Here is a 16218-nt window from a genome sequence, read left to right as displayed (position 1 = left end):
GACTAAGAATCTTCATGTTCGCTGGCATGTTAAGTTCCTCCAAATATTGAAGATCTTCCATAGCGTTGGAACACTCACAGAGGAAAAGCCCATAAGCTTTGAGCGCTTTGGTGTCTTCAGCTTTGATGCTTGGCCATCCTGTGACCTTTTCCATGTAGGCCGCTGTTATTTTGAACTCATTTCCAAAGTGCTCCTTTAGTAACCTTTTAGCGAAAGCAAATCCTTTGTCTGCAGTCATGTGAAGGCAGCTGCGTACAATATCTCTAGGCTGCCCCCTAGTGAATTGTTCGAGATAGTACAAACAGTCTCCTTTACAGCCAGTCTTTGCTTCCACGCAGTGCTCAAATGCCCTCATAAATGTGTTGAACTGCAAAGGGTCTCCATCATAAGTTGGAATTTCTCTGCGCGGCAGCAGATGTGATGTTTGCATTTGAACAAGGCGAGCCGTTATGTCATTCTGTTGTTGCAGCAGATTGTAAAGACCTGCTGTCTGATTTTGGTCTTGCAGGGGTTGCTGCACTTGTTGGCCTAGAGTGGGTTGAAAGCTTTGACTGAATGTTGGCATTGATTGCAAGTGAGGCAGTTGAGAGCCATGACTGACAGTTGGCTGTGGTTGTGATGCAAAATGCATGGACAAAGATGCTGAAACGATTGAAGTTTCAGCATTGCATTGTTGTGGTAAAGATTCACGCTGCTGTGCGGGTGGAGCCACATATATTGAGGCCTGTGGATTGAGAGAGGTGAGCTTAGATCTAGCCCCTTTTCTGAAGTAGGAAGCCATTCCATCAGATTGCCTTGAATGGATGCTGCTCCTCATCTGTAGCACTGCTAGCTTTGCAGAAGTGGCAGCTATCTCAGTGTCCAGCTCAAGCTTCTCCCTTTTTCTCCTCAAGAGAAGTTCCTGCTCCTCCAAAGCATGTTTAGCCTTTAAAGCAGCAGCTCGGGCCAAGAGTGCGGCCCGTTCCGCCTCTGCCCTGCGTCTGGCTGATGAAGTGGAGAATCTGCTACTTGACGATCTGTTTGAGCCATGGTGCCTTGACTGCACATTTGAAATGCTGTCTTGAGGTCCAATCTCATTTTCACTTTGGACAGTTTGAGATTGTTCAGTTTGACCCAGTAAATCATCATTAACCTCATCATCATGATCATCACCCACTTTAGTAGCTGGACAAGCAGCAGTGTCAGACAACCATTGATTTGTACCCACAAGAAACTCCTTTACATTCAACATTTTAGCTTGGTACCATATTTCATGTTTGCTTGCTTCCTCAGCAGGCAATAAACCCAATAAAGATGCATGCACCTGCTGTATTGTGTTACACAACTCATTAAAAACGGTTAGCTCATTTTCAACCTTATTCACATGTTCTTTATCACCCATGAATTTAAGAATAGAATGTTTTACTTTAGACAGTTTACCAAAGTTAGACTTTCTTTCCTTTTCTAAAATGCTTATTTTTTCCAACAAAGCTTTATGTGTTAATTTACCAACACGTTTTTCAGTTACAGATTTTACCTCTGCACCCGCAAGCTCAGTCTCAAGGCCCAGTTGGCCTGTTTCCTCTTCAGCCATAATGACGACAAAGTCAGTTGGCTTTATTAGTCCGCAAAATAGTTTGTGTTGCGCAAACAACTCGTCTCGACGAGAAAGTTATTTTTAGTCGGTTGCGAGTCTGCTACCAATGCATTGGGTTTACGCGAATGTGTGCACACAAATGCCATGGCCATTCATATCAGCGCTGATCCACACATACATAAACCTGCATGCCCCCAATCGAGCGTTGGCCGGCTTTGATGAATGATGTCCCGGTGAGATGATGCTGTCGCTGACCCGTAGCTCACTCCGGTAGCTCCAGCTCCGTAAGCAATCGGCAACTCCAAACACAGGGGCGGCTGGCTCCTGGTGGGCGATAGTGCCCCGCCCACCCTCACATCCGTGGTTTCCAAAGAAGACGTTAATCCACAATGTAACAAGTCGGCGTCCTCTTGGTGAACGTTCTCCAAATCGAAGCAGTTTTTCGACCTAAATGTAGTGACTAAGCCCTAAACTTACTAATTGTACTCCTCTACTGGTTGTTGATTCCGTTTATAGTTTCCGACGTGCGCCCAGCGCGCTCCAAGTACCGCAAAAACGAAGACAGTTCAGTTTATTTTGCTGGTTTATTTTCCTTCCAATAATACACAGCCGCAGTAATTCTAACTCAAAATATATGTAACAAAACAATAAACCCGAATTCCTCACTAAACTAAGATGCATCAACACACGGGCACACGGGCACACGGGCACACGGGCACACGGGCACACGGGCACACGGGCACACGGGCACACGGGCACACGGGCACACGGGCACAGTCGAAAAACTGTTTGCTTCCCCATCAACAACAACCTGTGATCAGGTTCAATCAGGTTAAATGCCTCACTCTGCTGACCCGAGGTCAACTGAACCACACAGCCCCCTAGTGGCACGGGGTAAAATTACACGAAAATAAAGCACATTTAATATGGCTCCTACAGTAGTGCTCCGCTGCTCGCGAAAAGTTGAAGTCTTTCAACCCCGGCCCAAGGCTCGATATGCGCATCAGCCTCGTCACCTTTTCATCAGCTAGGCGGTCTCTGATAGATGTTTTAATACTGTTTTGGAGAGAAAAGTCTCATTCTGCAAGAACACTGGACACAGGGATTGTACTGGCGATTTTCGCCAGCTTTGCCCAGTCGGGAAAGATTTGTGCGTTCACAGTAAACGCGTCGGGGCGACAAGATCCCATACCATTATGGACAAAAAAGGACTTCGGTCAGCTTCGGATCAAGTCAAAGACCGAATTTCTGACCAGGCCTATCAACAAAGTCTGCCTACTACAGGAGGCAGCGGATCATTGACTGACCCAAACTGACTTTTAACCCCTTGACCCCTTTGTTCCTGAACACTTGACTTTGACTTATCACTCTTTCCTTGGACAACATACAGTATATTGGATTATAAATAATGAAGAAAGAAGATCGAGAAAATGTATTTATATACTATGTTGATTGCTATGTCAAATTTGTAATTATTATTTTAAACATAATAATTAGTGGCTGGAATTGTAGGGGCCAAAATGCATATTTGGTCTGTTTGTTTATTGTTTATTTCGAAGGGTTACTCACACTGTTTTAGTTCATGTACCTTCAGTTTGATTGACACATGGGTGTCGTTTAATCTATATACCGGGGCACTCAGGCAGGCGGGGGTAAGAGACAAAGGGGGTTAGTGGCGCTCCTGATTATATTTTCTGTTTACCGTCAAACTACCGTCAAACAAGCGTCAAACAACCGTCAGTAACACCCCACATTAGCGTTGTCATCGTCATCACTTTATCTTTTATTTATTTGTTTTCATTACCCTCTTGATGCTTTCATTCATCAGTTGTCATTCGGTCTTCTAATAAACTCTCAAACAATATTCATCAACAGACTTGGATTCATTGAAGGACGCGTAACTGCCTGGAGCCCACCTAAGCCTCTTAGCGGCCTTTATAGGAAAATTAAAGCATTAACTTTACCATGGGTTGTTGGAAGTTAGGCTATATATTAGGTTCTAGGGATATTGTAAGACATATTTATTCCATAAAAAGTCAATTGTTAGGCCTAATTTCTATAAAGGAAATTACAAAATTAAGCCAACGGCAAGAATTAATTGACGTAGGCTACCAAGGAGGTTGACTCAGGTCGCACGTACTACAGGGCAGATGTTAGATCACTCACCCAACTGCTTGTTTAAGAATGCATGGCTTTAAGAATGCATGGCTTTGTATAAAAATGTGTTGAGAAAATATCCATGATAACATTAGATAGCAATTAATTTTATTATTTTATTTGCATCATTCAATCATATTAGTGAAAATATATGCTGTTTTAGGCTACTTTATATTCATATGTACAAATGCCAAAATCGTGAGGACTGGGTTTAGCAGAACCATCTGATGGTACACTTGTTGCCGACAGATGGGACTTCTCTGAAACACAGATTAAGTAAGCCTGACAGTTAGCCTGGTACCGACCAGGTTAGTTTGGGCGGAAAAATTGCAATGGGTACTTAGCTGAGAGTCCCTAATTCACATTGATGGAACGCAACTCTAGCTTAAAGTAGCGAGGCTAAGCGAAATAAGCCCGCCGCCTCAGCCAGCCGGCTGAGGAACTTCCTTGTTTTATTGCATGAAGTGCCATAGCCGCCTGGCAATCCTCTTGCAACCCGAGGCAGAGATGCGTCTCTCATCATCAGAAATGTAAAGTACGATTTTATCTGCCATTTCACAAGCCTTATTATGGTCTGGCAGGAGGTCCATGGCTACCATCTCAACCATAATACACTGGACAATGTGCTGGCGTTCCAGGGGCAGGAATGGGATGAAGAAGTCCACCACATTACTCTTTCCATCTGCAAAAAGTGAATGATTATTTGTACGGTGTAAAACTAGAGAGTCCACATTGAGTGCATTTATGTAAACCAGCTAGTTATCCAAACAGGCAATTTTTCATCTGCTATCCCTGGAAGCTAGTTCAAAACAGATATTGTCATTAAAATAAGGAATTTAACATTAATTAATTCTGAAGTAACTTGCATGTTCACATAAGGCATGCATGTTCGCATAAAATAGTTTGATGCTGAGGTTTTTAATTATGTTTTATTTTGTTGGTAACCGTGGGATAATTGCAATAATATACTTGAGTGTGGTTTTCATTTTTGGCCCTTATGTGATGCATGGCCATTAGTGACGGTAAAGCACAACCACCAGCCTCACAGAACGCTCATCTTAAAGTATCAGACTTACAATAGTCGAAACCAAACGAAGACAGGGCTGTCTCCAGATCCTCCAGCTTGAGTTCCTCTCTTTTTTTTCCGGCTTTCCAGGAAACCAAAGTGCTCTCTCTGATGATTTCTCCCCCACCATTACTATCAGGAATGTAAGCAAACATGGTTAATTCCCGTGTGCATAAGGTGCATTAGACTACCACACATGGCAATGACTTTTTGTACCCTTTACAGGAATTGTTAAACAATCGGGATTATTCAGATTGTACTATGTATAACGCAGGATGTATTCACCCGAGGAAGAGGAAGATGGCTTTCTGATATGACACTCCATCCAGCTTGTAGTGGTAGTCCATAAATGGCTTTATGCCATCAATTATGCCAGGATGTATCTTGTCCATCTCATCAAAGATGAACATGGAATGGGCACAGTTGGTAACATTTCCTCTGATCCAATGCTGTAACTGAGACTGTTGAGGAATGGGAGCCTTTAATAGAGAATGGACAACATGCACCAGTCAACTGCTACTGGCACTGTGGAATCACAAACACATTATTAAGACTACCTTGTAGGTCTCAACCTCGCTTTTATGTGGGAAATTAATTAGAGAGTGAAAAAAGTGGACAAAGCGGCTGTCCATCCCCTTCTTGAAGAGGTTTTTGACAATCAGCTGACTGGCCAAAGACTTCCCCGTGCCAGTAGTCCCATGGAAAGAGAGGACCAGAGACTTCTTTGGGTTATCATTGTTCATGAATCCAGTCATAGCATTCAAGATGACGTCTGAAGCTATGTGTTGACCAAAGAGATTTCTTCCCAGGTCAGCCTCCAAACCTTAAAGTGAAAGGAATAAGAAAAAGCACACAGCTGCTTGAGAGGCCTAGTAATAATGCATAACTTAGTCGGAATTAGGGATCGACCGATACCGTTTTTTTAGGGCCGATACCGATACCAATATTTTTTCATCAGCCTTAGCCGATACGCCGATACGCCGATACCGACTTTCTTGAGCCGTTTTTATTTTTTTTATTTTTTTAAAGAAACATTTATTGAACTTCAATATAAGAAACAATATTTAACAGATAGTAAAAACAGGTGAAGTAGAACAAGTAAGAACAAGTAGATGAACAATATTTAACAAATAGTAAAAACAGGTGAGGTAGAACAAGTAAGAACAAGTAGATGAACAATATTTAACAAATATTAAAAACAGGTGAAGTAGAAAAAGTAAAAAAAAAATTAAAAAAAATAAATTAAAAAAATCGGCGAAAATCAGCCGCGTATCGGCCGATACCGATACACGTAAAAAACGCGAATATCGGCCGATAATATCGGCCGACCGATATATCGGTCGATCCCTAGTCGGAATCGGAATTGGTTGTAACAGTCAAATAATAAAATAATCCCATGTCAATGATTTTGAAACTGTATCTGTTTCGCAATGAATACAGCAGAGACAAACAGAATGTGAACTCAGATAAGGACAGTGTGCCGCCGCCACAGCAGTCACAACAGAAGCACCTGTTGGCCTAGAGGAAGCCTCACCCTTCGGCACGACCCTGTAGAAGCTGTGGAGGTTGGCTCCAACTTGATACCGACCTGAAGCCTTATATATTTCCTTGCCGATTTAAGACATAAAAGACGCATAAAAGACATAAAATAACTATTTCCTTCAGAGCAACAGCGCCCTGCAACTGTTGTGGTTGTCCACCAGAGGTATTGCTGTCCAAGAGAGCCCACACAGCCTTTCAAAGCGGTGTCGCCCTGTTCAGCCTAAACTGGCTGTGGGTGGTGATCAGATTCAGGTGACATTCCCTTGCCTGGGCTACAGGCCAAAGGTTTTACTCCCAAACAAGACAAGTGACCAGGCTCTGTGCCGCCTCCCCACAGAGGGTCTGCTGTGACATAGTAGGACTTGAAGACCCAAGATAAACAATGATGGAACTGGGTAACGTTTGATATACATTTAATTTAAAAATACACTGAGCGTTCAAAATTTGAATGGATTAATAATGAAAATACCTTCCTGTTATGGATGTTGAGTGTGTTACGTTACGTTACGTTCTAGTGTTATGTTACGTTATGCTGAAGCCCATAAGGCAGTGCACGTTTGATGTGAAGTCATTCATTAAAAGCTTGAACTGAAACATGGTGTCAGAAGTGGGATAGTTGACAAAGTTAGTTAGAATAATATGGCGAACTCGAACAATATGATTCCGGCACCAGAGGGCATGCAGATGTCCGGGGATCTGGCGAAGAACTGGGAAGTTTTCCGTGCGGAATTCGAGGACTTTGTGCTAGCTACGGGCCTTAATGAAAAGTCAGAAGAAGTGCAGGCAGCCGCGCTAAGACAGCTAATGGGTAGCTAGTGCCGTCATATCTATATGCACAATGTGATTTTGGATGACGACCAAAAGAAAGACCAAACCGCCATCCTAGATGCTCTCGGAGAACATTTTAAGCCGGAAAAAAATGTGATTTATGAGAGATATAAGTTTGGATGCTGCAAACAGGAGACTGATGAGCCAATTGACAGTTTCATAACGAGACTATGGGAGAGAGCTGCATCGTGTGAGAACCGTGGGCTAAAGGATGAGATGATTCGGGACAAGCTCGTGCTTGGTGTCGCAAGCGAAAACACCAGGAGGCGCTTGCTGCGTGAACGTGATCTGATGTAAGCAACGGCAGTCGGTATATGTCGCCTGGCAGAGCTAACCGATACACGCATGAAAACCTTGGAGAGCCCACAATTGCAAACTGACAGTGTAAACTCTGCAGACAGGCAATACGAGAGACGTGGACCTCAAGACAGGAGAGGAAGAGATATACAGCAGGCTTGCAAATACTGTGGAAACAGCCACAAGCGGGGCAGAGAGCAGTGCCCAGCCTACGGTAAGGCATGCCGAGCGTGTGGCATCTCAAACCACTTTTCAAAAGTATGTCAGGCTAGTAACAAGACAAAAAAAGTAAATGCGCTTGAAGATGTTGAGCAAGGGGACACAGATACAGATGACATGTTCCTGGCCACAGAATGCATCAGCAATATAAAATCTAAAGGGCTCAAATGGTTCGTGCACCTGCGTTTGAACAAAAAAAAGCATGCATGCCAGCTAGATACAGGTGCCACTTGCAACGTGATGAGCAGAAAGATCAAAGAGAAGTTATCACCTAGGACAGCGCTACAACAGAGCACAACTAAGCTAAAACTATATTCTGGGGAAACTATGCTGTCACAGGGGAGATTCCACACAGAATGTGTCATTAGAGGGGAAAAGCATGACCTGGTCTTTGAGGTAGTGGAAACTCAGCAGGAGCCTCTCCTCTCTGGGGCCACATGCGAGCGCCTAGGCCTAATGACATTCACAATTCCAGAGGAGCTGCATAAGATAGAGGCAGATCAGTGCACGCCCCTCACTAAAGAGCAGCTGCTAAGCAACTACACTGACATCTTCAATGGCCCAATCGAGTCAGTCCCAGGTGAGATACACTTTGAGCTGGACCCAAATATACCCCCTGTACAATGTGCACCTCGAAATGTTCCGGTAGCGTTGAGGGAGAAAGTCAAGGAAGAATTAGATAGGCACATCAGAGCAGGCAACATCACACCAGTGAGCGAGCCCACAGCGTGGATTATTAATATGGTGACTGTCGCAAAACCAGAAAAAATACGACTGTGCATTGACCCCAAACCCCTTAACCGAGTATTGCTGAGGTCTCACTATCACATGCCAACACTGGAAGATGTGTTGTACAAGCTACCCAAGGCTCGCATTTTCACACTGGTGGATGCTCGCGATGCTTTTCTACAGTGCAAGCTTGATGATGAAAGCAGCCGCCTGACGACCTTCTGGACACCGTGGGGTCGCATGAGGTGGCTCAAACTCCCATTCGGTGTCTCTGTAGCACCGGAGATCTACCAACGCAAACAACACGAACTGCTAGCAGGCCTGGCTGGCATTGAACCAATAGCTGATGACATCGTGGTGGTCGGGTGTGGCAACACAGAGGTGGACGCGGAACGGGATAATGACACCAACCTACGTGTCCTCATGGAGCGATGCAGAGCTGTGAAGCTGAGCGAGCGCAAGCTTCAGTTCAAACTTCAAGCAGTCCACTTCAATGGACACATTCTGTCTTCAGAAGGACTGAAGATTGACCCAGAGAAAACGCGGGCTGTGCTGGAGATGCCGACCCCTACGGATGCAAAAGCTGTCCAACGCTTCATCGGCTTCGTGACATACCTTGCAAAATTCCTGCCAAAGCTCTCAGAGGTCTGTGAGCCACTCCGCAGGCTCCTGGACAAGGACACAGAATGGCACTGGCTAGCCAAACATGAGGACGCAGTGCAAGAAATAAAGCGACTGGTTTCAAATACACCCGTTCTCAGATAATGACGTTACAAAGCCTGTCACTGTCCAGAGTGATGCCAGCATGAATGGGCTGGGATGCTGCTTGCTGCAAGGGGGGCAGCCTGTGGTTTTTGCCTCTAGAGCCCTGACTCAAACGGAGCAAAACTATGCTCAAATAGAGAAAGAGTGCTTGAGCATAGTCTTCGCATGCCAAAGATTCCACCAATACTTATATGGCAGAGAAACGGTCACTGCTGAAACAGACCACAAATCATTGATCACAATATTCAAAAAGCCACTCCTAAGTGCACCGAAACGTCTCCAGGGAATGCTGACGCAGCTGCAGTGTTACAACCTAGATGTGGTGTACAATCCTGGGCCAGAAATGTACGTCAGTGACACTTCAAGTCGAGCTACTCTGCCGCACCAAGGGCCAGACACCCCACACGTGCGACATGCAGTGTTTGCCACCCAGACGGAGTACACACAGCTGGACCAAGCCCAGCACCTGAATGTCACTACTTTCAGATTCCGTCAAATAACACAACACACAGAAACAGATTATGTACTCCAAGAGCTGAAGACGGTGATTCTGGACGGGTGGCCTGACTTCAAGGAGGACACTCCACAGGCGGTGCGGGACTACTGGCCATTCCGGGATGAGCTGAAGTGCAAAATGGTGTGCTGTACAGGGGACAGTGCATTATTATCCCAAAGGCCCTGAGAGCAGAGCTACTGAAGCGGATACACTCTAGCCACATAGGTGGCGAGGCCTGTTATAGGCGGGCCAGGGATACCCTCTTCTGGCCGGGCATGAGAGCTGAAATCAAGGACTATGTAGCCAACTGCTCTGCATGCAATGAGTACGCAAGAAATCAGCAGAAGGAATCCATGATGTCGCATGAGATACCTACACGTCCATGGCAAACTGTGAGCATGGACATCTACTCCTATGCAGGCAAGGAATTTCTCATCCTTGGGAAATCGACCAGCTGCCAGACCTATCAGCCAACACGCTTATCACACGCTGCAGAGCCCAGTTTGCGCGTTATGGGCAGCCTGACAAAGTGATCTCTGATAACGGCCCGCAGTTTGCGTGTGAACAATTCAGGAAGTTTGCAACAAGCTGGGGTTTTTCCCATGTCACGTCCTCGGTCCTTCCCACGTCACCCAAAGTCAAACGGCAAGGCCGAAGCGGCTGTGAAAATTGTAAAATCACTTTGCAAGCGGGCAAAGTTAGATGGCACAGATGCATGGATGGCCATCCTCCACTGGCGCAACACGCCCACAGAGGGGTTGGACAGCAGCCCCGCCCAACGCTTAATGTCACGAAGGCTCAAGACCTCGCTGCCAGTTGCAGACAGCCGACTGCAGCCACACGTGGTGATCGGAGTGACAGAGAAGTTGCGGTGGAAACGGCGGGTGGTGAAATCAACCTACGACAGATCCGCCAGGGACCTCCCTGAGCTGAATGTGGGAGACTGGATCAGGATGAAACCGCTGCCAGGTGATCGCACAGGAAGATGGCCGGTGGGCCAATATATCCAGAAAGTGGCTCCCCGCTCATTCGTAGTGGATGTCAACGGCACACTTTACAGGCGCAACCGTGTGGATCTTCGAGTGGCAGAGCGCTCAGCTGAAGTACGGCCGATGGGACGGCTGGAGCAGAACAGTCCTGAACAGGGACATATGACTGAGAAGTCAGCCTCAGCCGAGACCGGGCATGGGTCAAGCCAGGGCGAACCAGACGGGATGGAAGACGCACCCCCCACAAGCAGTCCGGCTCCTCACCCCCTGAGTACACCGGAGAAGCACAGCTGCACCCCGGGCCAGGAGGTCTTCACACGTTGTGGCCGCCTCTCACGCCCACCTCAGAGACTGAACTGGTGACTTTAGGAGAATTTAGGCTCAAAGCACACATACACTAACAAGTGCCATTAGAACATGGGTTTGATTAGGGTGTAGGCGGATCGCTGCCCTTTCTCAATACACACACACACACACACACACACACACACACACACACACACACACACACACACACACACACACACACACACACACACACACACACACACACACACACACACACACACATACATACATACATACCAGTGGCGGCTGCTGGTCTTTTAAAGAGGGGAAGCTCATTTTTGGCCTACATCAAAATAGTTGTCAATTTATTTATACCTCAATTCGGCCCTCCGTTCCTTTTCAAGAAAATGGTCTGTGACCCTGTTAAATTAATAATGGAAGCAATTTCGCCAAGCAAATACCAAGAAATGTGTTGCAGTTTGTCATGAGACTTCACTTGCAAAATCCGCGATGGGACTGTCACTGAACTCAGATAGTGAAGTGACTGCGTATATCTCAAAATAGCTGTCAATCAAAAAGTGATTCAGACTTTCGACTGATCCTCCAATCATAACGCGGAAGCCCAGCGTCCAGGCTAGCCCAGGCCAGCCCACTGCTCCATCCACCCCCAGAGACGCTGAGCGTCCGGGGGCGGGACAAATCTGGGCATTTATCCAATGACCGTCGAGTTTCGAGGCAATGAAAAAAACTGTTCCATGCAGTCTCATTGAAGTGAATGGACGCTCGGCTTCTACGGTCTAATGCATTGACATTACGGGAATGTATGAGAAGTTAACAAAATCGAGTCAGTCTTGGATAAGATTCTTATCGAACTTGTCTTCGACATGAACGTATTTTAACGAATTTGTAGTCAATGAAATGTTAACACAACAATACATATTTGACAATTTAATGTTCGAAACTTTAGGGGAAGCTGAGCTTCCCTTGCAGTCTTAGAGAAATCGCCACTGGTAATACATACATACATACATACATACATACATACATACATACATACATACATACATACATACATACATACATACATACATACATACATACATACATACATACATACATACATACATACATACATACATACATACATACATACATACATACATACATACATACATACATACATACATACATACATACATACATACATACATACATACATACATACATACATACATACATACATACATACATACATACATACATACATACATACATACATACATACATACATACATACATACATACATACATACATACATACATACATACATACATACATACATACATACATACATACATACATACATACATACATACATACATACATACATACATACATACATACATACATACATACATACATACATACATACATACATACATACATACATACATACATACATACATACATACATACATACATACATACATACATACATACATACATACATACATACATACATACATACATACATACATACATACATACATACATACATACATACATACATACATACATACATACATACATACATACATACATACATACATACATACATACATACATACATACATACATACATACATACATACATACATACATACATACATACATACATACATACATACATACATACATACATACATACATACATACATACATACATACATACATACATACATACATACATACATACATACAATACATACATACATACATACATACATACATACATACATACATACATACATACATACATACATACATACATACATACATACATACATACATACATACATACATACATACATACATACATACATACATACATACATACATACATACATACATACATACATACATACATACATACATACATACATACATACATACATACATACATACATACATACATACATACATACATACATACATACATACATACATACATACATACATACATACATACATACATACATACATACATACATACATACATACATACATACATACATACATACATACATACATACATACATACATACATACATACATACATACATACATACATACATACATACATACATACATACATACATACATACATACATACATACATACATACATACATACATACATACATACATACATACATACATACATACATACATACATACATACATACATACATACATACATACATACATACATACATACATACATACATACATACATACATACATACATACATACATACATACATACATACATACATACATACATACATACATACATACATACATACATACATACATACATACATACATACATACATACATACATACATACATACATACATACATACATACATACATACATACATACATACATACATACATACATACATACATACATACATACATACATACATACATACATACATACATACATACATACATACATACATACATACATACATACATACATACATACATACATACATACATACATACATACATACATACATACATACATACATACATACATACATACATACATACATACATACATACATACATACATACATACATACATACATACATACATACATACATACATACATACATACATACATACATACATACATACATACATACATACATACATACATACATACATACATACATACATACATACATACATACATACATACATACATACATACATACATACATACATACATACATACATACATACATACATACATACATACATACATACATACATACATACATACATACATACATACATACATACATACATACATACATACATACATACATACATACATACATACATACATACATACATACATACATACATACATACATACATACATACATACATACATACATACATACATACATACATACATACATACATACATACATACATACATACATACATACATACATACATACATACATACATACATACATACATACATACATACATACATACATACATACATACATACAGTGACAACACACACTTGAAGAAACCTCACGAGAGACTGTTGGTCTGTTAAGAAAAAAGAAAGAAAAGGGATTGTGGAAAGAGTCCAATGCCATGCATGTTCGATTGTGAAACTATAACAAAGAGTTGTTGATATCAATGTTGTTACAGCCTGCAATGGTTATTGAGCAGTGAAGAATTTGAAGTGTTAATCTAATCGAAGAACATTAATCTAAAGGAAGGAAGATGTTATGGATGTTGATTGTGTTACGTTACGTTCTAGTGTTGCGTTATGCCCATGCGTTACGTGAAGCCCATAAGGCAGTGCGCGTTTGATGTGAACTCATTCATTGAAAGCTTGAACTGAAACACTTCCCCTTTTTAATTTGACAAATGAAACAAAGGAAATAATAAAGACACACTCCTACATGGAGGACCTTCAATGTTTTATCCTACCTTTTCCATATCCTTTACCGTCAAGGGTAATCCATTCCCTGTTACAGTATTCATTGGGGGCTGTTATTTTGTCAAACCAATCTTTGAGATCCCCCAAAAAATAATCGGCCCTGCAAGTGCCCACTAACAAAAACAAAAGTAATGCAAGTTGCATTATAGAATAAATTTTAGAAAAGATTAGAATGTGAAAGTTTCCACTCTCGAGCTACCAGAACATACTTGTAACTCAATCACAGGTTGACAGACACTGAAGCTGTTCAGTGTGTCGGAGCCAAAAACTACATTCACTTGTCAAACCAGTCGGGATGGTCTGCCAGTAGGCTGCCACCTACGCACTGAATGTCGACCAATCCCTTGGCTGACCGTGTGCACACAACGCAGTAATTTGTATAAAGTTAAGTTCAACATAGCTAGTTCAAATCTACCGATTTAAAAAAAGTTCTCAGATGTTTGTTAAACATTTAGTTTGTTGAAAAAAGGAAGCTTGTGCGAATTGTAATAGCTGGGCTGAATTCCAAATCTAAATGTATCATGTTTCACATCGAGCTTCCTGCTATGTCTCCAAATGTTTCCTTTATCTCAGTCTTACCAGCTGTTCTAACAATAACATTTCTGAAGCAGCTCAACCATAAGCTCTATTCCAAATCAGCTTGGAGAGCGAGGAACCATCAGTGTAGGCCAGTGGTTCTCAAAAAAGAAATCTGAGTACCCCATGTAGTACTCCAAAGTACCCCTAGGGGTATGCGTACCCCCATTTGAGAATCATTGGTGTATGTGTCAGTAATTAGAAATATGTAATTAGAAATATGCCCATGAGGCCATAGATGAACATGCTTGCAACGATAAGCATCGGCATAACAATCCACATAACCATTGGCTCTACAGCCGATACCAGCTCCCTACTAAACAACCTTTCTATAAACCTTTCCTTTAATCACCCATACGTCACACTGTTTATTACCAAACATAAATCTATGAAACATAACTATGTACAATCATTCAACTGACCTAAGTTTCATCATTTAATTTATCTAGCAGAATTATTTTGATCGGCACCTTTTATAAACTCTGACGTATCAACAGGCACATCATTATTCAGGTGACGGGTGTCACCCCTTCCCTGCAGAAATGCAGACTGCTGCAACAGCATCCATTGTCCATTCTGCAGTCCTAAGATTTTTCAGCCAGCTACGAAGTCCAGGGTCCTGAAACATCTGGAGACACACAAGTTAAAGGCAGTGAAGCACAAGGGTATTCCCTGTTGTTTTCTTTTACCACTGAAACATTTAGCTACTGTAACTTTCAGTAATGCACCAACATGTGGAAAACATTTTTTACTGTTTGACATTTGAATTTGTTTCCTTTCCAGAGTACACAATCTTCAAATGCAATCTTAATTGCAACAAGATTGCTCATTTCCCATGTTCCTCCTGCCAAAACATAATTTCCACGAGAGACAGGTTATTAGCTCATCTTCTTATTTGTGCTGAGAAAGTGGTGGAGCAGGGTGGCAATGTTATCCTGAAAACTGCATCCAAAGAAGAAGTAATCACCATTGAATAAATCAAACCAACCATAGTGGACATCACTAGTGCGACAGCCACAGATGTCAAGCCGTACTGTGAGAAGGAAGAACTGTTGGAGCAGGATGGCAATGTTATCCTGAAAACTGCATCCAAAGAAGAAGTAATCACCATTGAATAAATCAAACCAACCATAGTGGACATCACTAGT

At 42.3% G+C, this 16218-nt stretch overlaps 1 protein-coding gene across 1 annotated transcript; it reads right to left on the bottom strand.

Moving 5' to 3' along the window:
* Positions 1-3285: 3285 nt before the first annotated feature.
* Positions 3286-14794, bottom strand: LOC130380488 (torsin-1A-like). The gene is made up of 5 exons (XM_056587712.1): positions 14485-14794; positions 5357-5622; positions 5085-5260; positions 4810-4931; positions 3286-4415 (listed from the first exon to the last, which is right to left on the bottom strand). Exons 1-5 carry the CDS (start codon positions 14636-14638, stop codon positions 4186-4188), a joined length of 948 nt encoding a protein of 315 aa, XP_056443687.1. The 5' UTR covers positions 14639-14794; the 3' UTR covers positions 3286-4185.
* Between the last annotated feature and the right edge of the window lie 1424 nt (positions 14795-16218).

Source organism: Gadus chalcogrammus, chromosome 4 (assembly GCF_026213295.1).
Source record: "Gadus chalcogrammus isolate NIFS_2021 chromosome 4, NIFS_Gcha_1.0, whole genome shotgun sequence".
In the NCBI taxonomy this organism is placed as follows: Eukaryota; Metazoa; Chordata; class Actinopteri; order Gadiformes; family Gadidae; genus Gadus; species Gadus chalcogrammus.
This window is presented reverse-complemented; position numbering and strand designations above follow the sequence as displayed.